This window comes from Jaculus jaculus, chromosome 21 (assembly GCF_020740685.1).
Source record: "Jaculus jaculus isolate mJacJac1 chromosome 21, mJacJac1.mat.Y.cur, whole genome shotgun sequence".
Lineage (NCBI taxonomy): Eukaryota > Metazoa > Chordata > Mammalia > Rodentia > Dipodidae > Jaculus > Jaculus jaculus.
Genome location: NC_059122.1, coordinates 1,477,400 through 1,504,496, shown reverse-complemented (window position 1 = coordinate 1,504,496; position 27,097 = coordinate 1,477,400). Strand labels below are relative to the sequence as shown.

Sequence of the window (27,097 nt, the reverse complement as noted above, 5' to 3'; positions counted from 1 at the left end):
CCCCAGATGCAAAGTGAAAGGAGGACCTTATGGGGCAAAATAAAGTGATTCTAGTTTATACTTCAGTTGCACTTCATAGGAAAAAAAAGTAATAATATGCAAAGAATTCAAATTATAAATAAAGTTTTTTTTTTAGTATTTTATTTTGATTTATTTATTTGAAAGAGAAATACAGAAACAGGCAGGGGGGAAGGAGAGAGAGAGAGAGAGAGAGAGAGAGAGAACTCCAGATGCATGCGCCCCCTTCTGCATCTGAGTTATGTGGGTCCTGGGGAATCAAACCTGGATCCGTTGGCTTTTCAGGCATGCGCCTTAACCGCTAAGCCATCCCTCCAGCCCTATAAATGAAGTTTTTATCAGCGAAAAAAGTGGTTCATATTTATTTATGTGAGGCTCACAGAGTACCGAGGGAATTCAAACTGCTTTACACAAATTCACACACTTGTAATTTTACACAGTACCTGTGAAGTAGAAAATTGTCAGTCTCCACTTAACAGGCTAAGGCATAGAGAAATTCAGTAACTTGCTGAGGGACGTGAATTTCATAGGATATGATAAGCAGACTTTGAACTTGTGGCCCAACGTCTATGCTTTTTATACATTTTTTTTTAAATTTATTTATTTGAGAGCGACAGACACTCAGAGAGAAAGACAGATAGAGGGAGAGAGAGAATGGGCGCGCCAGGGCTTCCAGCCTCTGCAAACGAACTCCAGATGCGTGCACCCCCTTGTGCATCTGGCTAACGTGGGACCTGGGGAACTGAGCCTCAAACCGGGGTCCTTAGGCTTCCCAGGCAAGCGCTTAACCGCTAAGCCATCTCTCCAGCCCAACGTCTATGCTTTTAACTACTGTGCTTTCTGCCCTGCCAAGGAGCCACTGTTTCAGGCTTTGACTCCAAACTGTCTGCACTTTCCTTTTGACTGCCTCACAGTGTTTTTGAAGTATATCCCAATGTTCAAAGGAAATTTCCATTACCCCAACCAGAAACTAGGGAGGGGGCAGAGAGTACTGGCTTCAGGAATTTATATGGAAGTTTCAATACACAGACATCTAACAAACAAAAAAGGAAAAAAACCTAAAATCTATATAGATGGGAGTACACTAAGCACTTACTTTAGGTAGATGATGATAGACGGATAAGTGATTAGATAGATGACAGCTTAAAAGTTGAGAAGTCACTCCCGAGCTTCCTGTCTTAATTCTTACCCTCTTCCATGCAGTCTCTACAACAGCCACAGTAAGCCTTTGAGATGTTAAGACAAGCTACTTCTGTGAGCCAATCAGAGTAAAAGTGCAAAGACCTACAATGGCCTCAAGGCAAGACAATGTTGGAACTGCCTGTTCTCCCCAGGCAGTTACGCCCGGAGCCATTCTCCCTCTCACTTCTCTGACTGAGGTGCACAAGGGCTGGCTGGCCCTTTGTCTTTCAAGCTCAGTCGCACTTTTTAGCCCAGATCTGTTCCTCCTAGCCTACAGCGCTCCTCCAAACACCATATAATTTCTACCTTTCATTATTTCATGTCTCAAGGTACAAAGAACAAGCGCGTTGTGACTCTAACCAGATGGGTGTGCAGGGTGGAGTGATGAGCCCACACAGGAAGACCAAGACTTACTTGGAAATGTATCCGTGCACTTGGTAATCAGAGCCCAGGCACCATTTCCAAAGCAAGCCATGTCCTTTCAAACAAAGGCGCCAAGAGTTTACTCTGGAGCCTGTACTAAATGAAGATCCCTATTCATGCAGAGCTTGCTCACTTAAGCCTGAGCATGATATCTAAGGCCATCGCTCAAGAACATCGGCTGGAGAATTGGCTTAGTGGTTAAGGCACTTGCCTGCAAAGCCTAAGGACCAAGGTTCGATTCCCCAGGACCCACGCAAGCCAGAGGCACAAGGTGGAGCGTGTGTCTGGAATTCATTTGCAGTGGCTGGAGACCTTGGCATGCCCACTCTTTCAAAATAAATAACTTAAAAAGACAGTAGACACAGTTTTGGGCATGCTTAGCTCAAGGTAATGGAATACATGTTTCATAGATTAAAATGATGGACAAATATGCCTGAGGCATGCTTAGCATGCACCATGAGGTTTAGCGGAGTATGAAGGAAAGGGCACTTTAAAGGCATATTAATACGGGAATTTGTCATTAAAGGCTGCAGCTAACATGTTCACAGCAGGCACTCAAGTGCAACAGACAAATCACATTTTCTCCTGGGTATTGTTTTCCCTGCAGTTCATGTGCAAATTTGGTCCTGTAAGCCATGAATCATTTGCAAATGTTTAAAATTCACAGAGAAGCCTTCCTGGATTTTCCATAGTCAGTTAACACCTCATTCCCCTTTTTTGTTTTTTGGTTTTTCGAGGTGGGTCTCACTCTGGTCCAAGCTGACCTGGAATTTACTATGTAGTCTCAAGATGGCCTCAAACTCACGGTGATCCTCCTACCTCTGCTGGGATTAAAGGCGTGCGCCACCACACCTGGCTTAGTTAACATCTCATTTTATAGAATTCCTTAAGGGTACCTTTGTAGCTCAGTTCATGGTCAAGTTTCTAAAATGTCTCAAGTGGGAAAAATCAACTAGGGTGCCCAGGTGTTGGATGCAGTACATCACCTGCCTGTGGTGAAACTCAGAATCTCATTTATATTGAAGTATTTTAAAATGTTATGCTTTGGAGTTCCCATATATATAGATGCATACAAACAAATTAAAAATAAATACAATAATAAATATGCAAGGTCAGAAAACATAGTAAAGCCAGGCATGGTAGTGCACGCCTTTAATCCCAGTACTCAGGAGGCAGAGGTTGGAAGATCGCCTTGAGTTTGAGGCCAGCCTGAGACTCCACAGTGAATTCCGGTCAGCCTGGTCTACAGTGAGACCTTGGCTTGAAAAACAAACAAAAACCAAAGAAATAGATAAAAGAACAGGAAACATAATAAAAAGTCAGAATTATCTGATCTTATGTCATAATTTTTCTAAGGTCTTTATTTCTCAAAATGGTAAGATTTGTTTTTTGTTTGTTTGTTTTTATTTATTTATTTGAGAGCAAAGACACAGAGCAAAAGACAGAGGGAGACAGAGGGAATGGGTGTGCCAGGGCTTCCAACGAACTCCAGATGCGTGCGCCCCCTTGTGCATCTGGCTAACGTGGGACCTGGGGAACCGAGCCTCGAACCGGGGTCCTTAGGCTTAACCGCTAAGCCATCTCTCCAGCCCAAGATTTGTTTTTTAAATGTCAAACTACTAAATAGAAAAATATGTATTACAGAAAACTTTGGGGAAATGTTTGTTGTGCTGCTCTACATACCTTTTTAAAAATTTTTTTTGTTCATTTTTATTTGAGTGTGACAGAGACAGAAAGAGACACACAGAGAGAATGGGTGCGCCAGGGCCTCCAGCCACTGCAAACAAACTCCAGATGTGTGCACCACCTTCTGCATCTGGCTAATGTGGGTCCTGGGGAATCGAGCCTCAAACTGGGGTCCTTAGGCTTCACAGGCAAGCGCTTAACTGCTAAGCCATCTCTCCAGCCCTGCTCTACATACTTTTTAATAACTTTTCAAACTCCAGATGCATGTGCCACTTTGAGCATCTGGCTTTATGCGGGCACTGAGGACTCAAACCCAGGTTGTCAGGCTTTGCAGGTAAGCACCTGAACCACTGAGCCATCTCTACCAGCCCCATAATTTTCTATTTCTGTAAATTTCAAGACAGAATTCAGCACCAGAAATTTGAAAGCTACAAGATGGCCAGTGTTGTCAGTGAGGATACAATGTGAGTGTAGTAGGCAGGTTCAGGTCGCTGAGATGAACTTCCAAACCAGGCACAGCTATGGAGGAAGGGATTACTGAAGCTTACAGATTCAGGGGAAGTTTTATGATGGCAGAAGAAGCTGGCCTGCTTTCACAGGACCAAGCATAAAGAGAAAAGCCACAAGCCAAATCCCTAAAGCCACACCACACACAGGTACACTTCAGGAATTCCAGGTACTCTGCATATCTTTAGACTGGAATTTCAAATCCACTACCACACCTTGAGGCTGGACCCTAAGACCAGCCCAGTGCCACCTGCTGCAGCCAGGCGGCTGGAGATCCAATCAGTTTTAATGAACTCCTGAATCTACTGGGGGCATTTATTCAAACTACCAGAGTAAGTAAGGTGAGGGTACAATGTGAGCAATGTCATAAGTAACTCAAAGATGTGCCACTGAGGAAGAGAAATAAGTCATGGAGAGAGAGAAAACAAGGCTGTAATATTACTAAGATATATACATACTCACTTCTGTAAATTAAATGCAAATGGCTATAAAATACTGGGATATCATGAGTAACTGTAGCTCAGGGACTGTTGTGGAAGAGGAGACAGGAAGATTTTTAAGGTCCACAAGGTAGACAGAAACAACCTGAGGCATGAGCTGCCCCACAGACAGAGGCTCCACATACCTCACAGTGAATACCAATAACCCTCCTGAGGAGGACCCCAGGGAAAAGGGACTGGGGTAGGGGGCATACTACAGCCTATGTTAAATATTAATTTTTAAGACTTAAAAGAAAGCAAGACATAGACTATCACTACTAATAATGAGCAGTGTATGGTACTTGATATAAAATTTACATTTATGTCGAAATTTAAAAATTTCATCTTCCTACTTACAAAAAATAACTGATAAAAATGTCAAAACAGTATTGCAAAATATTCTAATACTATTTTTTTAAGAAAACTCTTATTTTATAAGGATTAACTTAAAAATAAAATATATCAGAAATAGCTATTTTGTAATAAACCACTGGGTAACTATAAATGTGAAATATGCATTACATGCATAATTTAAATGTATCAATATATGACTATGGGCATACTTGGCAGAACTTACTGTTACTTTTCACCAGCTTTCTACCACGGGCAGAGGCACCAGTGAGCTGGCTGGGCTGCTTGTCGTCCTGGAGGGCCACACATCAGGCCCTGAGTGATGGCCACAGGCACAGGAGAAAAGGGAGTGACATTCCCTGAGCTTTACATGATCTGCTTCTCACCAATAACAATTGCTCAGCTTTAGCAAAATTGTCTTTTAATTACATTTTAAGTGAGGAAGAGAAAGCCTTTCTTCTTTAAAATTTCAGTTTTATGACCAAATATCCTGAAGATAACGTTTCTCTTCTTTCAAGGTGGCCAATGTTCTCATTGCTTCCAGTTTGTCAACGCCAGTCTCTCTGCTGACGATTTCCACAAGTGTGTCACTTACATCCTTCGCCATATTCTTGGCATCTCTAGAAAACAAAGCAGCAGCCTTCAGGCAGCGGGAATTGCTACCAAGTCCTCCTCCACCCACACACCACGCTGCTCTCCTCACGTCTCCAAGCATTTCCCACACGTCTCCTGGCCCCACTCACCCCACCGTGGCCAGTCCAAGTAGGAGCTGGCCCCATGGCTCCACGTTCTGAGGGCAGCCTACAGCTTTGCCATGCCCAGGGGCTAAGCTCCCGTCCACCTGACCCCGTCTCTGCCCTCCTCCTGCATCACGCACACCCCAAGCCCACACACGCTGGCGGCATCTTTGCTGTGGACAACAGTGGGTCCTCTCCCCTGTCTTGACCCTGGCACCTGAAAGCACCTGAAGCCCGTCCTCTGTGCCCGTGAGCCCTGCAGAGTGCCTCTGGTGTCAAGCAGGCTCTGGGCCTTTCCCACCGCGCTGCCGTCCAGGCAGGGAGTATTACATGAGCTCGCCCATCCCGCGTCTTCCCACAGCTGAACCGCGCAGAGCAGTTCCTAGCAGGCTCTGTGCTGCACGACAGGACTCTGCAATGCCTGAGCACACCCTGCCCTGTCCTGTCCCCGCCTTTCATCTGCGTCACCTTTCCCGTCCCTCTCCCCGCAAGCACTCCAGAGCACGTATCCCTATGGATCACCGGCCGGCATGTGCCAGGCCTCCACCACCCCCATCTTCCTGCACTTGGCACAGGCTCCTTCCTGCTCAACGGCCACTCTTCTCAGGCTCCTCTGCTCCAGGTTCACGTCTTGTTGTCACTGGCAAGTGCTACAAGGACGCTTCTGAATCTTCATTTCTAACATGGCCATGAAAGAGTATTCTCTAGTCTACCTCCAAGACGCGAGAGGTGAACGGCTAATGCTGGCCAAACAACAAGAGTGTGGTTATGCATGACTCTCCAAGTTCTAAATGAGTAGTCACTGGCCCGTCTGTTTAGAAGTGTGTCTGTCACTTCAGCCTATGACACTGACTGGCACTAGCCTCTATGAACATGACGATGGTCAAGGATGTCAACAAAGGCTAAATGAAAACATAACCCACAACAATGTCTAGAATTTCTATACAGCTGTTAAAATTCAACAATAAAACAAACTAAAAATATAAAAGGGCAATCATCAAATGTATCAAAAAGGTAAGTATAAAGTTAAGTTTCACTTTATTACTGTTTCAATTACATGCATTCCGAGTCATTTTCAGTATTTTATCTCCATCATCACCACTAAAAAACTAACCGACAGACCATGTGTGGTGGTGCACACCTTTAATCCCAGCACTCAGGAGGCAGAGGTAGGAGGATTGCCATGAGTTCAAAGCCAGCCTGAGACTACATAGTGGATTCATTTCAAAAAAGAAAAAAAAAAAAAACTAACGAACAGGGGCTGGAGAGATGGCTCAGTGGTTGGAAAGATGGCTTAGTGGTTGAAGGCTCTTGCTTGTAAAGCCTAACGGCTCAGGTTCAAATCCCCAGTACCCACATAAAGCCAGATGCGCAAAGTGAAGCACATACTGGTGCAACCATTCTCTTCTCTCTCTCCTCTCTCCCCTTGCAAATAAATAAAAATATAAACTTAAAAAACACCTTAACAAATAGGAAGAATAGCCTAGATAAAAACAAAGACATTTTAGGATAAAAGAAAGCTGCTTACTACAAAAATTCCTTTTACTCAGACATTTTTGGGTTGTATAAACAAAAGCAGGTAAGTTTTTAAATTTTTTATTTTCCACAAGGCAATGCCACAGAAAATGGACACAGCTTGGTAATGCTGAATTAAGAATGACTCCTGTCTCATGCCAGCCCGAAAATCACCAACTCTGCTTTGAAACAAAAAGATCCTCATGGGCTAAACATTCCCAAAGTCAAACTAACTTCCCCCCTCACTGCTTTCATGGTACAAAGCACAAATTCTTCTACACACTAAAACCAATCCTAAGACCTCAAATTAAGTGATAAGTCTTAACATGAATTTCTAAAGCATACAGGAATCAACCTTCACCACTGCTCTCTTGACATGACAACTTACCTAATAAGTTACTAAGTGCATGTAAAGATCACCCTGGACCTTGTGTTTCTACACACGCAGGCATGCAGGTACAGGCCAGCATTTTGTCTTGTGTTTCTACGCACGCAGGCATGCAGGTGCAGGCCAGCATTTTGTGTTTCTACGCACGCAGGCATGCAGGTGCAGGCCAGCATTTTATCTTGTGTTTCTATGCACGCAGGCACGCGTGTGCAGGCCAGCATTTTATCTTGTGTTTCTACACATACATGCATGCGTGTGCAGGCCAGCATTTTATCTTGTTTCTACACACGCAGGCACGCAGGTGCAGGCCAGCATTTTGTCTTGTGTTTCTACGCACGCAGGCACGCAGGTGCAGGCCAGCATTTTGTCTTGTGTTTCTACGCACACAGGCATGCAGGTGCAGGCCAGCATTTTGTCTTGTGTTTCTACGCACGCAGGCACGCAGGTACAGGCCAGCATTTTGTCGTGTGTCTACGCACGCAGGCGCAGGCCAGCATTTTGTCTTGTGTTTCTACGCACGCAGGCACGCAGGTACAGGCCAGCATTTTATCTTGTGTTTCTACGCACGCAGGCACGCAGGTGCAGGCCAGCATTTTATCTTGTGTTTCTACGCACGAAGGCACGCAGGTGCAGGCCAGCATTTTATCTTGTGTTTCTACGCACGCAGGCATGCAGGTGCAGGCCAGCATTTTGTCTTCATCACTGGCCTCCTGGCCCCGTTTTCTTCGCAGCCCCATCAAGCACATTTCCCTGTACACGAGGTCACTTACCCACACACATAAACATAGCCATTCTCCTGAAGAAGGATCCTGGCCACCTGCTGGCTGTGAAGTTGGAGGTTGTCCTGCACATACTTTGCTGGGGCCTCCTCCTCGCTTGAGGGGGCGTCTCTTGAGAAGGACACTTTTAGGTGAGTCAACACCCCATGCTTGAGAAAACGTCTGAGCTCTTCTCTGCAATGCAACACATGGTCACTGGAAGGTGGTGGGTTAAAGGTCAGAAGTGCCCTCACTGGCCACACGTCACCAAAGAGCTGCACAGTACCTGAATAAATAATCCTTGTGTTGATGTCTGCAGCCATAGAACAGCCACATTTCTCCAAAATGTCCACGTGGGTGCTCTTCCTGGAGCTTCTCTCTAAGACAGAAAGGAAACTAAGATGTCTGAGGTAAAGAATACATGAAAAAAAATCTACCGGGAAATTATCACCAAGGTCAGCAAAAACTTTGCAATTAGAATGTAAAATGTTCGCCCAAGGCTGGAGAAATGGCTTAGCGGTTAAGCGCTTGCCTGTGAAGCCTAAGGACCCCGGTTCGAGGCTCGGTTCCCCAAGTCCCACGTTAGCCAGATGCACAAGGGGGCACATGCGTCTGGAGTTCGTTTGCAGTGGCTGGAGGCCCTGGCGCGCCCATTCTCTATCTACCTCTTTCTCTCTCCGCCCATCACTCTCAAATAAATAAATAAAAAGTAAAACAAAAAAAAGTTCTCCCATAGGCTCACGTGTTTGAACACTTGGTTCCCAGCTAGTTGTGCTTCTAGAAAAGTCTGTGGCGCCTTTAGGGAGTAGAGGCTTGCTGGAGAAAGCAGGTCACGGGCACAGGACGTAAGGCTTGTAAACTGCCCGCCCCCCATGCACACCTGCTTGCTGTGCTCTCCTTCCGGACCTGAGATGTGACCAGCTCTGCTCCTGCTCCAGCCTGCCTTCCCTGAGATTAGCTCTGAAGCTTTTGGTACAACGGGGCCTTTGTCACTACCAGTTTTATCTCGCTAAGGAAGAAAAGGAGCCACTGTACTTTGTTAAGGCCCACACCCCAGCCTGGAATTCATCCCCAAGGACATGTGCAACACATCCCAGGGTGGATGGGAAAGTGGAATGAGAAGTTAAGTGCCCAAGGAAAGAGGAAGCCCTGTCTAAAGCACAGAGCGCTGACACACACAGCTTTTTACTTTCCATGGTAAGAAATTACTGTAGAATCCCATACTTGACAAAACTTTTTTTTCTTTTTAATTTTCAAGGTAGGGACTTGCTCTAGCCCAGGCTGACCTAGAATTCAATCAGTAATCTCAAGCAGGCTTCAAACTCACGGCAATCCTCCTACCTCAGCCTCCAAGGGATTAAAGGTATGTACCACCACACCCAACTGAAAATAACTTTTAAGATAAAAATGTCATAACCGGGCTGGAGAGGTGGCTCAGCAGTTAAGTGCTTGCCTGTGAAGCCTAAGGACCCCGGTTCGAGGCCCGATTCACCAGGACCCATGTTAGCTAGATGTAAAAGGGGGGGGTGCATGCATCTGGAGTTCATTTGCAGTAGCTGGAGGCCCTGACACACCCATTTTCCCTCTATCTGCCTCTTTCTCTGTCACTCTCAAATAAATAAACAAATAAAAATGAACAAAATTTTTTTGAATATCCAATCATTCTAAAAGCTACTGCAAAGACAGGCTACGTTATTCCCACTATGGAGAGCATGTGGCTCACCTCCTACGCAGCAGAAGCAGATACACACCTGTGCTGGAGAAAGCCAATGAAGGGAGCTATGCCGGTGCCCGGACCCACCATTATGACAGGAGCGGAGGGGTCAGCCGGCAAGTGGAAGGAGCTCGGTGCTCGAGGAGAGATGGAGATCTGCAACAGCAAACAGCTGTGCTGAGTTTAAAAGAAAACCAGGCAAGGGCTTAAGAACATATAGCCAAGATCTTTGCTGAGGGAACTGTGAAGTAAAAACTCCCCTCAGAAGAACATCATCAGATGAACAGTGTATTTACTGAAACATATTTGCCGTAGTTCAGAGAAGTAAGTCTGATAGATATGGGTAGCGAAGAAAATACCTAAGAATTGTTTTTAAACGGCAGACACAGCATGTCTGAGCACTGAAAAGATAATTATTTTCTTAGGCTCACGAGTAAGGGCTGCTTTCTAGGAGGCAATGACCCGTTTGTGTTAGAGACTGGGCCCGAGAGGCCTATGAAGACTAATGGAGAGTCACAGTTCTCAAATGACAATCCAGCCATCTAAACAGAAACTACGAGGCTCGCCCGGTGCACTGCTCATGCTTACAATCCCAAGACGCGGAAGGATGGAGCAGGGTTTGCTATGAGTTCAAGGCCAGGCCAGGCCAGCCACAGTTGTACAAAGACTGTGTCTCAAAAGGAAAATGTGAAAGTAAAAAGATGCGTATCTGCTATTCCAGAGACTCTTCGGCTAGAGCTACTGGAGGACTTCTGAGAAGTCCAGTCGAGTGAGAAGCGGCCACTCTGCAGCGTGTCCTCCTCGGCAGAGACGAAGACAACGAGGCAGCGAAAAGCCCTCTGCATGTCTTGGGGGCAGAACTGAGGACAGGGTCAGCCACTCTGCAGCACAGGCCCTGGGTGGCTTTCTGCACCAACATGACTGCTGTCCCTCCTCTCTGCGGCCTGTGGCTCTGTTCCACCCTCTCCTTCATGTGGGATCCAGAAGCAAGGGTGGAAAATGAGCTAGTGAAGCCAAAGCCACGTTCTGCTGTGGTACCTGAGGAGCTGGGGCTCCTCCGCTGCCTGCGGGTGAGGACGCTGGCATGCCTGGTTGAAGAAAGTGAGCCGCCAACGTGGCCAGCCAGCCTGTGCACACGCCTTTCCGCCAAACCTCTGCTGAGTGAGACGCAAACTCCACAACGTTAAAAACAAAATGAAGCTTGCCCGGATGAAGTAAACTTGAGCTGCAAAGACACAGGAATAAGTTCTGAATCATACACCTAAACATGTATATGCTAAACAAACCTTGTCTTACTGCACTGGGGGAAGGGCTCTTCCTGAAAGACAGGAATGACCATACTTAGCCCACTGCCTCTCTCTAGTGAGACCTTCCACAAGTTTCCTTGCTCATCCTCAGTTATCAGGTAAGATTTATAAAAACTAAGACGCCTTGCGGGTCTTTCTGCAAAAGACTTGACCATTCAAAGATCTTTCACCACATGAATAAAGAGGAACAAACCTTAATAAATATCCCAGGTAAAATTTGAGAGCAAAAAAAAAAAATAATAAAATAACCTAAAAATTCAGAATCATCTTTCAAAGAAAGGTATTTCCACACAATCCCCTTTCTTTTCCTGTTGCGAACTCCAGGATGAACTCACTCCCACAAGTGCACCTGTGGCCCCGTCACTGTGGAAGCAGAGGAGACCCAGGGGAGGCTGACAGAGGCTGGGAACCGGGGCAGGACAAAGTCAGCATGTGCTGTATGTTCCACAGCTGAACTCTCTTCCTCCCTTACCCTCCCAGGCTGTCTAGGGAAGGTGGAGGACTAGAGACCTATGTCTTAAGGAGGACGACAGTACTGGAGGGCCATAGCCACTAAAGATCGAGTCGTGAATGCCGCTGGACAGGAATCCTCTGGCTCTCCACACTCCCCTGAGTAAGTTCCCACCGGTGAATCAGGGGTCATGAAGGATTTGGAGGTTTTGAGTTTCATAAGACTTAGGGAAAGAGATGCTATACATTCATAAATATTATTACCTTGCACATGAATATGGTCTGGGCTGCAGTTTAGGAAGATGTTCTAAAGCATAAAAACAAGCAATTATTAATTCAGTCTTACTGAAAATAGTTGTGAAGTATGGACCCCCAAAGAAAACCTAAGCTCATATGTGATTCTTATTTTCTTACTAACATCCAACATCCCCCCCCCCAAGGCATGTCGATGCACTGCCGCACTTCACAGATGTCCAATGGCTCCCCAACCAGAACCCGCGCCACACACTGCCTCCACCCGCGATGGAGTACTACCGCTGGCCATGGTAAAGAGCAATGAGGAAATCAAGAAGCCTGGAAGCAGGACTGGCTTCTAGAAGACAGTCTGAGGATCACACTGTACCCTGAAGACAGGTTACAAGATGTTCATTCACCAATCATCACTAACTCAGACATGTTCCCGCTACATCTGCACTGGGACACAGGCAGCCAGTTTCTTTCAAGGCAACGACAGCCACTAGCAGCCGTGAAGGACAGCGGTGCCCGCGGAAGGGTGTACGCACCAAGCAGGAGCCCCAGTGGCGGCTGGCAGGACGGGAAGGCCAGGAGGAGGTCCAGGAGGCAGGCGCGGGCGTCGCGGACAAAGCGGTTGTAGTCGGCCGCTCCCTGCTTGCTGCACAGCTCCTGCAGCCTCCTCTTCTCCGCAGCGCTGCTGGCGCAGGCCGCGAGGGCGCGCACGAGCGCCTGCGGACGAGAGGCCACAGGTGACCCGCTGCGTGCTGAGCGGTGGGGTGCTTGAGGCACGGGAGAGGCCCTAGGTTCAGAACCCAGCTCTGGGAGGGGGGGGGGGAAGCAAAACAAAACAAAGGCTCCCTGCAGATTGGGGTAGAATCTGCCCGGCAAAGTGCCCAACTTCGGGCGGAAACCCACAGAAACACGGTCTGCTCTGGTGCTGGCCTGCTCGAAACGCCTCGCTGTCCCGTCTGTCCTGCTCACCTCTCCCCGCCCCAAGCGGCCACAGGTGGGATTTCCAGACACCTCCCTGGTATCAGATAACAGCCTCCTAGCTCAAGCTTTCATCTCAGAATACACACTTGTGTCCTGGTAGGCAATTGCAGCCAAGACCTTCAGACAACCATAAAGTTCTTTTTATAAGCTACAGAACAGGCACCTCATGCTGACTGTCAGAGCTCGCAGAGTGGTGGGCACAACAGAAAGTACACGAGTGGGCAGAGCGTGGCACACAGACATTGGCCCAAGGCGCACACAGGAGGAAGGGGCTTCGAGGTATGTGCAGGGTTCCCAGGGGGCAAACCGAGCTGAAAGCTGGCCACATTCAGGGAAGGTAAGCTGTGCTGTAAACTCTCAGGAAAACACAGCTGAAATGGTCTCGGCATGGGTCGGAGAAGACAGCTTATCAGTAACAGTGACTCAGTTCTACAAACAACAAACTCTGAATTTCGTGGACATCAAAATAAGAGACGAAGTGAAAGGGGAGAGGATATGATGGAGAATGGAGGGAATTATCATGGTTCATTGTCTGTAACTATGGGATGTTCTCAATAAAAACGTTTTAAAAATCTCAATTACAGCCGGGCATAGTGGCGCACACCTTTAATCCCAACACTCGGGAGGCAGAGGTAGGAGGATCGCCGTGAGTTCAAGGCCACCCTGAGATGACAGAGTTAATTCCAGGTCAGCCTGGACCAGAGTAAGACCCTACCTCGGAAAAAAAAAAAAAAAAAAAAAAAAAAAAATCTAAATTACAGGCAAAAGCAATGGTAATTATATATATTTCAAAATAATTTTTACTTTGGAACTGGAGAAACATTAGTTTTAAATACAGATCACATCAGTATTTTGAGAACTTACAGAGCAGATATCACAAAACTTAAGAGTACAGACTGTAGGCTGGAGAGATGGCTTAGCGGTTAAGCGCTTGCCTGTGAAGCCTAAGGACCCCAGTTCAAGGTTCAGTTCCCCAGGACCCACATAAGCCAGATGCACAAGGGGGCACATGCATCTGGAGTTGGTTTGCAGTGGCTGGAGGCCCTGGCGCGCCCATTCTCTCTCTCTCTTTCTCTCTCTCACTCTGAAATAAATAAATAAATAAAATAAATGAGTACAGATTGTCAACAATATGAAAAAATGTGCTTGTAAAAACAAATCTAGAAGCATGTGTAGATCAACAGAGTATAGGAATGTTTATACACACACACACACACACACACACACGCACGCACAGAGCCTTGGTAGGTAAGCAATAGCTTTCTGATTGGCTAAGTGTAAAGAATCTGTATCTGGAGTTGGGAACCAGATAAGAATCCTCTGGAGACAAGGATCATGCTCCCCAGCGTCAAGCTCTCACTAGGCTTTGGCTAAAAGCGTGGGGCACACATCAACTTCTCCCTAAGTGAATAATGCTCATCTCATTCAAAATATGCTGACTTCACTCTTTGCTGGAGAATCTGTTCTTCTTCAGATGGCAGCGAGACTGGAGGAGATAAACCACCCCTCGCACTTTAGCCAAGCCACAGTTGAATCCAGAGGAACTGGGCTTCCATGCTGAACCTGATAATCAGCACCAGGGTGAAGGAGACAGACCCTGAGGACACTCAACACCCACCAAAGCAGAGATCCAGAGGCTCCTAAGAGCTCATCACTGAAACAGACTTAAAACTCACCCACCACGGCTCAGGGAATTTTGCGGAAGAGGGGCCAAAAAGATTCTAAGGGCCACAGGCTGAGACATCATGTCCAGAGGCATACCCCCCCCACACACACCAAAAGAACTGACTGTTTCCACAACTCATACACCACAATCCCATAGGGAATACCTGCAAACATACTGAGGAGCATCCCCAGTGGAATGGGGGCAGGGACAAGGAAAAAGAGGATACCAACATTGAAGAAATACCATGTACTTAATGCTTCTAGCTTAGTTTATATGGAATATAATCAATGTATCTGCAAGAAATGTAAATGTGCCTAGAATTTTCAGTGAGGCGACAGACATTGCACTTCCCTCCTCTGAAACTGCAGCGGGGGACATTCCTCTGATGGTAGCTGATGAGAATTCGGTGACTCCGAGCCTGACCCCTTTGGGCAAGGCATAACTGCATTGTGTCAGGAGACAGTGGCCAGTACGTCATCTTATTGGGCAGAACCCCACACCCATGGGTGTAAGGCTCTCTCTTCTCTAAGCACAGGAGAATTCAGACAAGGGACTAAAAAGGTGTGTAAGTCCAGCCCAATCTGAGTTCGGGGCCTCTGCCAGGTTTTGGGCATTAGCCAACAGAGGTCCCCACGTGAATAAAGGCACTCGCTCATGCGCGCTCTCTCTCTCACTCGCTCTCTGAAGTGGATTTTGTCTGATTATTCTCATTGACTCATTAATCCCTATAACATAGCTGGTATTGATTGGCTAGGAAACTGAGTCACTAGAGTCTTGCACACAAACACATGATGTATCCATAGGAAATATCCATAGGTAAGATAAGATTTGAGAAGAAAGTTGGTTATGAGCAAAATAAAACATATTTTAGTGAAATAACTGATCTACAGACATGTGTACAATAATAGAGTATAGGAATATTCATCTATATATAGATACAGATATCAGAATCAACCAGGTCTGGTGGCACATGCCTTTAATCACAGCAGTCAGGAGGCAGAGGCAGGAGGATCACTGTGAGTTCAAAACAACAACAACAACAACAACAACAACAAAATCCAATCTAATCATTTCCCATGGTAAATTAACAAATTATGTTGCATCCATTCAAAATACCTTTGCTCTTGCCATACTCAAATACACACTCTTGATTTCAAGTTAAAACGACAACAGAATAGCACATAACATGAAAAGATTCCAAAATTAAGTTAGGAAGGTTTGGTTATTAAACACTTTCATTCCCTGTATTACTTACATCTATTTTCACAATGAGTATATTCTTTCTGCAGTAAGGAATATAATACATTTTTTTAAATTGTAGTTAAACCAAACTTGAATTTAATCAAGAAGCTTTATCAAAGTAAATTCTAAATTTACTCAAATTATATCTAGGACTTAGGTTTCCTCTGAAGTGGTATGCTTGCCAGACGAGAAATGCAAGAGACACATTAAATAGTAAGATAGAATAAAAACCACAATGAGGAGAGGACAGCCTGATTCTAGCACTCTGTGCTCACTAACAATACAAGGTACACCTGGGAAAATTTTATCCATTAGTAGCCACTTTAAATTTTTTTTAAGTGAAAAGCATTTAAAAAATATATTTTCTAATATAATTCTGACCTCTAGTGGATATTCTAGCTCCAAGTTCATCCAAACATCAATATAACCTGCCAATATAACCTTCAATTCTTCCTCCAGAATGTCCACTCAGGTGTAAGTAACGATGTCACGTGGCACAAAAGCCCTCTAGTCCCCTCGGAGGTGGTGGGCAGGAGCAGCCCCAGCCGCTCAGCAGCTTCTCAGCGCCACACAGGAGAAGCGGCGGGAGCAGCGAGGCGGCGTGGGCCCCTGCCACACTGTACCCGGTAAGGTTCTTGTCTAGTGGAACAAGGACTAAGAAAATGACCAACTTACAAACACCACAGTACACGACGAAGCCTTGAGTGTAAACCCAACATGGAAGTATCTGCCTATGACTAGTACAAACGTAACGCCTAACACGGGGAATTAATTCTAAAAACATGCTCTGAATACCCTATTACTTAAGCCTCGGGCAGGTGCCAGGTCTGTTTAATAAACTCTAGATGGAGCTAAGTACGTTATAAGACTTTCCCACAAGAGAAAAGACTAACCTTTTTAGGAACTGCTCGTATTTCAAGACACCAGGTAAGAAGGAACTGGAGAGAACACTTCTCAGGAACATGCTGGGGCAAGGCGGCTCCTTTTCAGGTAGGGCAGCAAAGAAGTTCATGACACAGAAAGCAAAGAATAAAAAACACATGTTGGGGATGTGTTTATTATCACACAAAACACAATAACTAACACTACATCCAATAAGACTTAAGTACTTGTTGTGACATTATTTAACGAGACAAATTTCCCAAAACAAATATACCAGAAAATGCTACTTTCCAAAACTGAAAGAATTATAAATTCACAATGTATCATATAAATGATTGAAAAGTTACCTAAAATTAAAGAACAAAAAGACAATCTTCCACTAAAATTAAAAGGAATTGGCCTGGTGGGACACACACCTTTAATCCCAGCACTTGGGAGGCTGAGGGAAAAGGTCTGCTGTGATTTCAAGGCCATCCTGGGGCTACGCAATGAGTTCCAGGACTCATTTTCTTTCAAAAAAGAAAAAAGGGTGGCTGGAGAGATGGCTTAGCACTTAAGGCCCTTGCCTGCAAAGCCAAAGGACCCATGTTCAACTCTCCAGGACCCACATCAGCCAGATGCACAAGGGGACACACGCATCAGGAGTTCACGTGCAGTGGCTAGAGACCCTGGCACACCCATTCTCTTTCTCTCTCTCTCTAATAAATAACTAAATAAATTTTAAAAAATTAAAAATAATTCTAGAATTTAAGGACTTAACTCATTCCAAATTATAGGAAGATACTTTTAATATTTTTAAAAAATAAAATTATAGAAAAAATATTTTTCCTTAATAAAAGACACACTATGAGAAATGAATAGGGATTTTCTCAGAAAGTTCGGGGCCTTGCTTCTCAAATACAAGTCACATTCCCTTTTCAGGTCCCCAAGTGTCCAAAACATGTGACTAAGAGGCACCACCATGCACTTGGTGGTTATCAGGAGCGTCCACGAGCTGCACCACCGGTGTGCGGCGGCCGGGGTGCCTGTGCGCGCAGCCACGTCGCGCACGGCCGAGTCCCCGCACTGAGCAGCTGCACACAGACACCGGCGCCCCCCACGTCAGCCCTCAGCCCCGACCGGGACAGAGCAGCGTGCCCGTGCCCCACCTTTCTTCTTCGAGTCTGCTTTGACTTTCACGAGGACACGGTGCTCTCGCTGATCAGTGAGCCTCAGTCTTCGGAGGAGGTCATCCACCTCAGATCCATTGTTTGGACAGACCACATTAAATGAATCTCCAGGCTGATAGGAAAACTCTGTTTTCTAGAGGGTAAGCAACGTGAAAAAGAAAATTCTACATGAGCTAAAGAGTTGAAATTGTAAATAAATAAAAAAAATTTTTTAAAGTATTTTTCAAAAAAGGGCTGGAGAGATGGCTTAGCGGTTAAGCGCTTGCCTATGAAGCCTAAGGACCCTGGTTCGAGGCTCGGTTCCCCAGGTCCCACGTTAGCCAGATGCACAAGGGGGCGCACGCGTCTGGAGTTCGTTTGCAGAGGCTGGAAGCCCTGGCGCGCCCATTTTCTCTCGCCCTCTGTCTTTCTCTCTGTGTCTGTCACTCTCAAATAAATAAATAAATAAATTAAAAAAAAATATTAAAAAAAAAAGTTGAAATTGTAAAGTAACAAAATGTCTTCATTATCAGACCATCTTAGTACAGGAATTCAGAAAAAGAATTCCAATTAAACAGCAGACACTGACCAGCCCTATTAATAGCTGCTCTGCGGAGATGCTGAGGAAGTAATCCGTGTTTGCTTTCTACTCCTATGTGCAGCACAGCAGTCAGGCCTTCCTTGCCTCATACTGTAATAATCAGTGGAAACATCCTTCTACAAAACGTGCACATGCACACCCATCAGGACCAGAAAGTCTATCTGCATGGGCTTCCACTGTCCTTCCTCTTGCTTTCCCCCCTTTGGGGAAGGCAGCGGAGGCAGGACAAGATGCAAGCACAGCAGCCTGGATTCAGCCATTCATCTTTTCTTTTTAATTAATTTACTTTTCTGGGTTTTTTTTTGTTTTGTTTTGTTTTTATTGAGAGAGAGAAGGGGGGCAGACAGAATGCACACACCAGGGCCTCCAGCATGCAAACAAACTCCAGGCACATTGGCCCCCCTTGTGCACCTGGCTTATGTGAGTCCTGGGGAATCAAACCAGGGTTCTTAGGCTTTGCAGACAAATTGCCTTAAGACACCCCTCCGGGCCCCCATTACTTCTTTGTTTACAAGTGTGTGACATCAGAATAAAGAGGGCACAAAGAACAATCTGGAATGGCAACATTCAAATGGAGTGTGATGCTTCTCAAGGGCACAGGGACAAAACCATCTAGTTGATGCCTGCCATCTCTCCTATTAGGAAACTCAGTTCAATCTACACGGAAAAACAAGTGCTCTTATTTTTCTGAGAGCACTCAACTTCATGGGACCTTAAAAATAAAAGGCTACGTGACTGAAGAGGTTCTTTAACGCTGACATTCTAGAATCTTAACCAGCTTCTGGCCACGAGGCCCACACAGCCCTTCGGAGAAGCAGGGGCAGAGCACCAGTGGGTGGCACTCACGTGACTGCACGTCCTCTGAAACCATAAGCAAATGTTCTATTATCGTATTTCTAGGGGGCAAGTCCATCATCTTTTCCCGGTTGTCCAAGGGGGCTGAACCACCGTGCCGAGAAGTTTACCCTTACCTGACTGTCTAGTTTGAACTTTATTTCTACCTAGCTGGCTTAGTCCAACAGCTTCCTTTCCCAGGCCTCTTCTAGGAAGAAATGCTGTTTCACCTCCATCCTTTCGTAGACTATGAGCAAGGCAAGACTGGATCGCCTACGCTGAGTCACCTCCAGTCTCTCATCTTACCTCTTCCCTGAAGGGGAAAGAAAAGAGGCGTGAAGTGATAAGTAAGAATGAGTGATCAAGACTAAGATGACCCGCTGTCCTGGCAGAGCCCGCTCTCCTTCTGAGGGCTTGTGACCAGGCACCAGGGCTCTGGACACACTGAGCTCAAACCATGTGGAGAAAGCCCCCGACTTACGGAAATGTCCAGCTCCAGCAGGAGAGTGGTCTTCACGGCTTCATCCGAGGTCAGCTGAGCAGCTTTGGAAATTGGGACTCGAAAAACTGGACCCCCCGAGGCCTCGGGGGCATGGCTTTCCTCCTTGAAGAACAAACCAGGTAAGAAACAGAAGTGCAATGCTCAATTACGCCGCTCACAACCTCAGAATTTCAGAACACCTCCAGGCAACTTAGCGTTCACTTCAAAGGTCAACGGCGCGGACAGGTCTCACTTCTCAGAACAGCAGCTGTGCGCATGTGAAACTCTGTGTCTACCAGACGTGGACACATAAGAAAGGAAGGATGGAAAATATCAACAGTAACATTCTCACAGAGGACCGAGCAGCCTTCCGAGTGTGTACAGGAAGCACACACATACAACTTGTAGGAGGCAGATTCTAAAGACCTGGGCCAATATCTTAGGCTGAGATCTATGTCTGTGCAGATGGTCACAGGGGCCCTGGCACTGGGCAGGGCTGGTCAAGGGGCTGTGGAGCACCTGACATAGGCTGTGAGTTCTTAACTGTAGTTTTTGCCCATTAATTTAAACCTAGGTAGGTATTGGTAGCTCATGGCCTTTTACTGGTCAGCAGCAGGCTCAGCGTGGGCACGTTCCATGAGGTGCCCCATGGGCACTGAGAGAGCACACAGCACTGCTGAGGCCATCAGGACAGAGCTGATGACGGGCCCTCAACAGCAGACAGGCTCGGGGCTGGCCTCCCCATGGCCAGGGATCAGCAGGGCAGGAGAGCCAACGACCCCCCCCCCAGGGGGGAGAGGGCAGGAAGGCACAACAGTCAACAAGTACGGTCAGGAGAGCACAGCGTCCCTGTGACTGGAGAGGTGGAGAGGCAGCCTGGACTGTCAATGGTGTTGGCTGAGAACATGGAACCCTAAGGGTGAAAACACCTAAGACGCCAACAGGCACACCACAGCAATCCTTACAATCAAAACACAAGGAGGTAGAAGCAGGAAGCTGTGGCAAGTGCTCTGGGGAAAACTCAAGGGTCCTGTCCTGCATCCAGCTCCGGACAGTGACTGCAGACAAGGGCAGGCCGCTAGGAGAGGACGCTTTCGCAGAGAGAAAGGGTCCTCAGCCTCCCAGGGGAAATGCACACTGGCCGAGGGGAATGCTCAGACCTTTCAGAGTCTGTTCCAAGAGGAGCATTCAAACAGATGCTACTACTTAGGGACAAATGTGTCACCAAAATTCACACACAGAGCTCTGGTCCAGGTCTGACCAGCTGGGTCTGCTGTGTCCCAGGGCCTACGAACATCATTCTGGATGCTTGAGCTGTGAGGTAGGAGCTGTCACATGGGGGATGAAGATGCTTTCGAGTCTGACACTACCCACCGCCGAGACTGCGGAAGCAACGCGACACTGGGGAGGAATCGCAGATGCCAGCACCGTCCTTAAACAAGGAAAGGTCAGTCACAAAAGGAGGAAAAGATGACGACATCAACATAAAGGAGACTGACAGACTGGGAGGGGATGTGACGGAGAGTGGAGTTTCAAAGGGGAGAGTGGGGGGGGAATTACCATGGGATATTGTTTACAATTATGGAAGTTGTCAATAAAAATATAAATTAAAAAAATAAAAATAAAGTAAAAAATAAAGTTTTAGTTACTAAAGTGACAAAAAAGGGGGGAAGGTCAAAGGGGTTGACCCAGGCCAAACCTGCAGTTAATTCACCAATGTGGCCTTCACAAAAACCACTGTTTCCAGGGGATAACAGGGAACCAATAAAAAGCCAGGCAACAGGCTCCACTACAGCCTGCGTGCCACAGGCAAGGCTGACTAACAAGGTCTCAGTGCACGGTGTTTGGAGAGGATGGGCTCACTCCACCCCAGCAGCGAGGGTACCAGGCAGCTTCTGTTCATGTTCTACTTGGATCAGGCAATGTATTCCTTTACACTTGTCCCAGGGCAGTGAGTGTCCCTGACTGCTATTATAAAACAGTCAGCACCAGTGTGGACCATCTGTAAGCCTCACAGCTCACTGTGCTAGGCATGTGTGCTAATCAGACAGAAGTGGCTGCTACACCGGTACCTCGGTACCCTGGGTGCACAGAGAGCCCGCAGGGACAAGGTGCAGGAATCCAATCATCTGGTACCTATCAGGACATGTCTCCTAAGAAAAGGCCTCATCAGTGTACCTGGCTCCTTACTGACCCCAGAGGAGGTACAGACGACCTCCTGTGTCTCCTCAGGATAGGGACGCGCACAGCACACCCCACTGAACTGCCCTGACCCAAAGACAGCGACAGGAAAGCGACCAGCTCCGAGAACTGAGGCGGCGGCTCTAGAAGCAGGCCCCAGGGACGACGGCCCTAAGAGGTCCTGCTGCTGCCCCGCGACGTAGGAGCCCCAGACCGCACGCGGGGAAGGCCTGCACCCAGGAGGCCGCTCAGGCCCTTGCTGAGACCACGGAGCTCACCGTCTCACCACGCCAATCTCGCTGCATCTCTCCCTGCAGCGTGGTGAGGGAGCCAACAGGATTCCCTAAGAAGCCAGTCTTTTACAACTCAGCACATGTACCCTGTTTTTAATCTTTCAATTACAGCACCAACTAAAATCCCAGGCCTGTTCAGTCGAGGCACTCTCTCGGACCCTCCTCCTAATCCCAGCGACTCAGGCGACGACTAGTCAGCCCTGGCCTCCGCCTCGCCTGACCCAGGAGCCCCAGAGGGCCAAAACTGCCTTGCGTCTGCGCGCCGCTCTACTGGCCAGGTGCTTTCGCTAAGAGCTAAGAGGCAACCTGTGTCTGCCTCCAGCCTGACTGACAGGCACGCATGCACTCACTGCACTGAAGTACGCAGTTCTCAAAGTAACACTCAGAAGGTGGGAAACCTGTACGCAAAGCCACGCTTAACTGAATGCTTCGGACACGACAAAAGGAAGATGCTGAAGCTGCTCTAACATACTAGGAAGACGCTGTGCACACAGCCTTCCACAGAGATCTAAGCCAGTTTTCATTTTAAAAGGAAACTGGAAGTCGTGGCCTGTACATTAAAGGCTTTCTGGTATTTACTGGGTAGACTGTGAGGTGGCTGCACGCAGCGGACACTGGCCTGGACGCCCTGGGCAGCTTGAACTCCTGACCTCCCACCTCTGCTGCCCAAGTGCTCGGATCACAGGCAGGCACCACCGTGCCCAGCTTAAAGGTGAGGCATTTCGGTTTTGTTTTTTCCGTGGCAGGGTCTCACTCTAGCCCAGGCTGTCCTGGAATTCACTAGATAATCTCAGGGTGGCCTCGAACTCATGGCCATCCTCCTACCTGTGCCTCCCAGGTGCTGGGATTAAAGGCTTGCGCCACCACACCAGGCAAAGGCAAGTTTTATACAAGAAGGTCCTTGTGGAGCCCCAATCAGCCACTCTAAAGAGAGAGGACTTGGCCCCACATTAAGAGATTAGATACACTGGAAATGTAAGCATAAAGAAATCTCAGGGTACTTCATACTGGCATCAGTGGGGAGAAATTAAATTATCCAACAACACACAGTTTTGCAAATCACTTTAAAGTCATTTATTGACTATAAACAGAAGCAGGTCTCTAAGATACTGGCTAGGGGGCTGGAGAGATGGCTTAGCAGTTAAGGCATTTGCCTGCAAATCCAAAGGACCCAGGACCCATGTAAGCCATATGGCACACACGTCTGGAGTTCGTTTAAAGTGGCTGGAGGCCCTGGCAGGCTGATTCATTCCCTCCCCACCTCCCTCCCTCATTCACTCTCTCTCAAATAAATAAATAAATAAATATATTTTTTTAAAAAAAGATACTAGCTAGAAAAGCAATGACCTCCAAACTGGCGCATCCCAGGGTATCAAGAGATTGCAACGAAGATATATCCTTCAAGTTCAGCTGCCCACAGCATTTACCACTGTTTGACTCACATGTAAGATGAAACACCAAGATGTGACTTCTGCAAGATAAACCGTTCACTTCTCCAGTGCCTGAATAATGTAGCAGGCTGCGCATTCCTTACCAGGAATGGGTGGGGTCAGAAGTATCTTGGGTCTTGGAATATTTAACGTAAGCAATGCGATGCAGCACTTTACTTGACTTCGTAGTGGTGCTGCGAATCAATCCCAGAGCCTTGCGTAGACAGGAAAGGGCTCCAGGAGGAGACGCTGGGGGTGGGACCTACATCTAAACAGAAGTCTCTTTTCTTTCATAAGTATCCTAGTCAGGACCTGCAGGTAATAAAATAACGCTGGGGGGGAGAGGCAGATGTGGACATTAAGTAGCTGAGGCAGCCAAGACCTGTGGCCTCCTGCCTCAGCCTCCGAACGCGGCAATGGCCGCACTCAGCAGCCCGCCAGGCCCACTACGCACATTTCAATGCGCTCATGGTGAAGTCCAACCCACCACATCGTGCCAGGTGTGGATGTCTCAATCGTGGGACCACGTCAACAGTCAAGAGTTGCAGAAGGCTGGAGGGACAGCCGAGTGGTCTAAGGTGCCAGCTGACAAAGCCTGGCAGCCTGGGTTTGATTCCCCAGTACCCATGCAGAGCCAGATGCACAATGTAGCACATGTGTCTGAAGTCTGTTTACTGTGGTAAGATGTCCCCCTCCTTAAAAATAAATAATAAAACTTTTTGAAGTGCACATTTCAGAATATTTGGGATTTTACACTAGAGACACTCAAAGGGACTTCTGTGATATAAATTGTTTTATAATGCATGGATGGGAGAAGTTTTTTAGAAGGACCAGATGGTAAATGCCTTCTACCTCACTGGCCCCTGGCCACACACTGTGTAGACATGTGGGCATGGCTGCATGCCGATACTGTTTATAAGAGATGTAAAAGGTCCCATTTAGGCAAGGAGCCACTACTGACCTCTGTTCTAATGCAGTAACCAACAAGCATCCATGGTTCCCAGGAGGAAACACCAAAACTAAATGACATTAGAGGGCACAGCATGAACAACTCACCTGGCCAAGAGGCTCCTGCAGATGTACCTGCAGATACTCCAGGGGCAGAGCAGGAACACTCAGCGCGGCTTCTGAGAGTGGGGGCACCGAGTGGACAAGCGAGGGCTCACAGGCTTCAATCAAACCACTCGAGGGACTCCCGTTTCTTCCGTCTTGGTCTAAAGACTCAGAAGCCTTTCTCTCTGGTTCATCTACTCTCAGCAGCTCAACTTGTGACTCAATGTGAAGTAACTCAGGCCTCATGGGATCTGTGTCCAAGGGGGCATTGGGTGGCCTTGGGAGAGGCCTGCTTGTCTCCTCCTGTCCTCTGCTTGACATGAAGTGCTTCTGGAGAGCAGCCCAGAGTCCAGCAATCCATGGCTCCACCACAAGCTCTAAACTGGCACGTAATAAAGAAACAAAAGCCTCGGTTATCCATAAGAATAGGGCAATGAGATAATGGCAGTCTTTCCATTTGGCAAAATACTATAAGCAACTGTTAGAAGCACAAAATAAACAATTCAGAATAAAAATAAACAAGTTTGAAAAAGCAAAACATTATGTGTTCATTAGCATTAACGCTATATGTATACACAGCAAAGAAATGAACTGAGATATGAAGTTACCTTTTGAAAAAAAAATTTTTTAAATATTTTTATTTATTTGAGAGAGGGAAAGATGCAGAGAGAGGGAGAGAGAGAGAAAGAGAGAGAACGGGTGTGCCAGGGCTTCCAGCCACTGCAAATGAACTCCAGCTGCATGCACCCCCTTGTGCATCTGGCTTACATGGGTATTGGGGAATTGAACAGAGGTTCTTTGGCTTTGAAGGCAAGTGCCTTAACCATTAAGCCATCTCTCCAGCCCCAACATTTGTTTAATTTTTATTTTATTATTTATTTGACAGAAAGAGGTGGAGTGAGGGGTGGGGAAAGAGAGAGAGAAAATGGGCATGCCAAGGCCTCCAGCCACTGCAAATGAACTCCAGACACATGTGTCACCTTGTACACCTAGCTTACGTGGGTCCTGGGGAATCAAATCTGGGCCTTATGGTTTTGTAGGCAAGCATCTTAATTACTAACCCATCTCTCCAGCCCTGAAGTTACTGTTTTATATATACTTATTTATTTGTGAGAAGAGAGAGAGAGAATAGGTGTGCCAGGGCCATTAGCCGCTGCCAACAAACTCCAGAGGTATTCACCACCTTTCGCATCTAGCTCTATGTAAGTACTGGAGAACTGAACCCTCAATATTAGGTTTTGCAGGCAAACACCTTAACCACTGAGCCATCTCTCCAACCACAAATATGCCTTTTTTTTTTTTTTTTTTTTTTGGTTTTTCGAGGTAGAGTCTCACTCTGGTCCAGGCTGACCTGGAATTAACTCTGTCATCTCAGGGTGGCCTTGAACTCATGGTGATCCTCCTACCTCTGCCTCCCGAGTGCTGGGATTAAAGGCGTGCGCCACCACGCCCGGCTTCAAATATGCTTTTTTTAAGACAAGAGGAGTATGGTTCCTCTTAAACAACTGGTCATCTCAATTTTAGGAAGTTATTACTTTAAATATGCATATAAACTTCTGGGGACACACAAAACTTAGTCACTCTCATGTTACAAATGATCACTGCATAAATGCAATGCACTGCCTATTTTCCTTAACTTACTATCTTATTCAACAGATTAAATGTCACCAATGAATCACTCTCGGTGAATGCTGTTTTGACTAACTGAAAAGTTCAAATTTTCTTTTTTCTTTTAAAGCTTTTTATTTGTTTATTTGCAAACGGAAGGGGGTGGAGAATGGGCACCAGGGCCTCTCGCCCTGCAAACAAATTCCAGACACACGCACCACCTTGTGCATCTGGCTTCACGGGGACACTTGGGAGTCAGGCCCAGGCTGTGAGGCTTTGTAAGCAAGTGCCCTCGCCCCTGAGCCTCCTCTGAGGCGTCACTAGATCACCAATGACCAGTAAATCCTAGGGGAACCTTACGACACACTAAACATCAGAGGAGGGATCCACTCCGTCATTAGATCACCAACGACCATTAAATCCTAGGGGAACCTTACGACACACTAAACATCAGACAAGGGATCGACTCCATCATTAGATCACCAATGACCATTAAATGCTAGGGGAACCTTACAACACACTAAACATCAGATGAGGGATCGACTCCGTCATTAGATCACCAATGACCATTAAATCCTAGGGGAACCTTACGGCACACTAAACATCAGACGCCCATGAGGTTCCGGCAAAAAACAAAGCTCAAAACAACAGCAACCCACGGCTGGAGAGAAGGCTCAGTAAGGCACTCGGCTGCACAGCCTCACAGCCTGGGTTTGAGTCCCCAGGACCCACGTAAAGCCAGATACAGAGAACGCTGCATGCGTCTGGAGTTCATCTGTACCAGCTTAGAGGCCCTGGTGCACTCATACTTTCTCTCTCTGTATCTGTATCTCTCTGCTTGCAAATAAATAAAATAATTTACAATAAAGCAAGCCAACTAACACAGGGCAATTGAGCACACATCACAGAACCGTCAGGACAAGGAAACTGAACCAG

At 46.8% G+C, this 27,097-nt stretch overlaps 1 protein-coding gene across 3 annotated transcripts in view; it reads right to left on the bottom strand.

Moving 5' to 3' along the window:
* Positions 1-5,045: 5,045 nt before the first annotated feature.
* Positions 5,046-27,097, bottom strand: part of Mtrr (5-methyltetrahydrofolate-homocysteine methyltransferase reductase) — a 31,135-nt gene continuing 9,083 nt past the window's right edge. For 2 of the 3 annotated variants that reach the window (XM_045139198.1, XM_045139197.1), the window contains exons 5-15: positions 24,557-24,935; positions 19,597-19,719; positions 17,681-17,834; positions 16,544-16,632; positions 12,298-12,478; positions 11,780-11,822; positions 10,797-10,983; positions 9,796-9,914; positions 8,331-8,423; positions 8,057-8,260; positions 5,046-5,266 (exon numbers count right to left, since the gene is read on the bottom strand). In XM_045139198.1, the coding sequence (XP_044995133.1) occupies positions 5,122-5,266; positions 8,057-8,260; positions 8,331-8,423; positions 9,796-9,914; positions 10,797-10,983; positions 11,780-11,822; positions 12,298-12,478; positions 16,544-16,632; positions 17,681-17,834; positions 19,597-19,719; positions 24,557-24,935 (1,717 nt within the window). In that variant the 3' untranslated portion in view covers positions 5,046-5,121. The remainder of the gene's footprint in view (positions 5,267-8,056; positions 8,261-8,330; positions 8,424-9,795; positions 9,915-10,796; positions 10,984-11,779; positions 11,823-12,297; positions 12,479-16,543; positions 16,633-17,680; positions 17,835-19,596; positions 19,720-24,556; positions 24,936-27,097) is intronic. The other variant, XM_004670639.2, reaches the window with a different exon arrangement.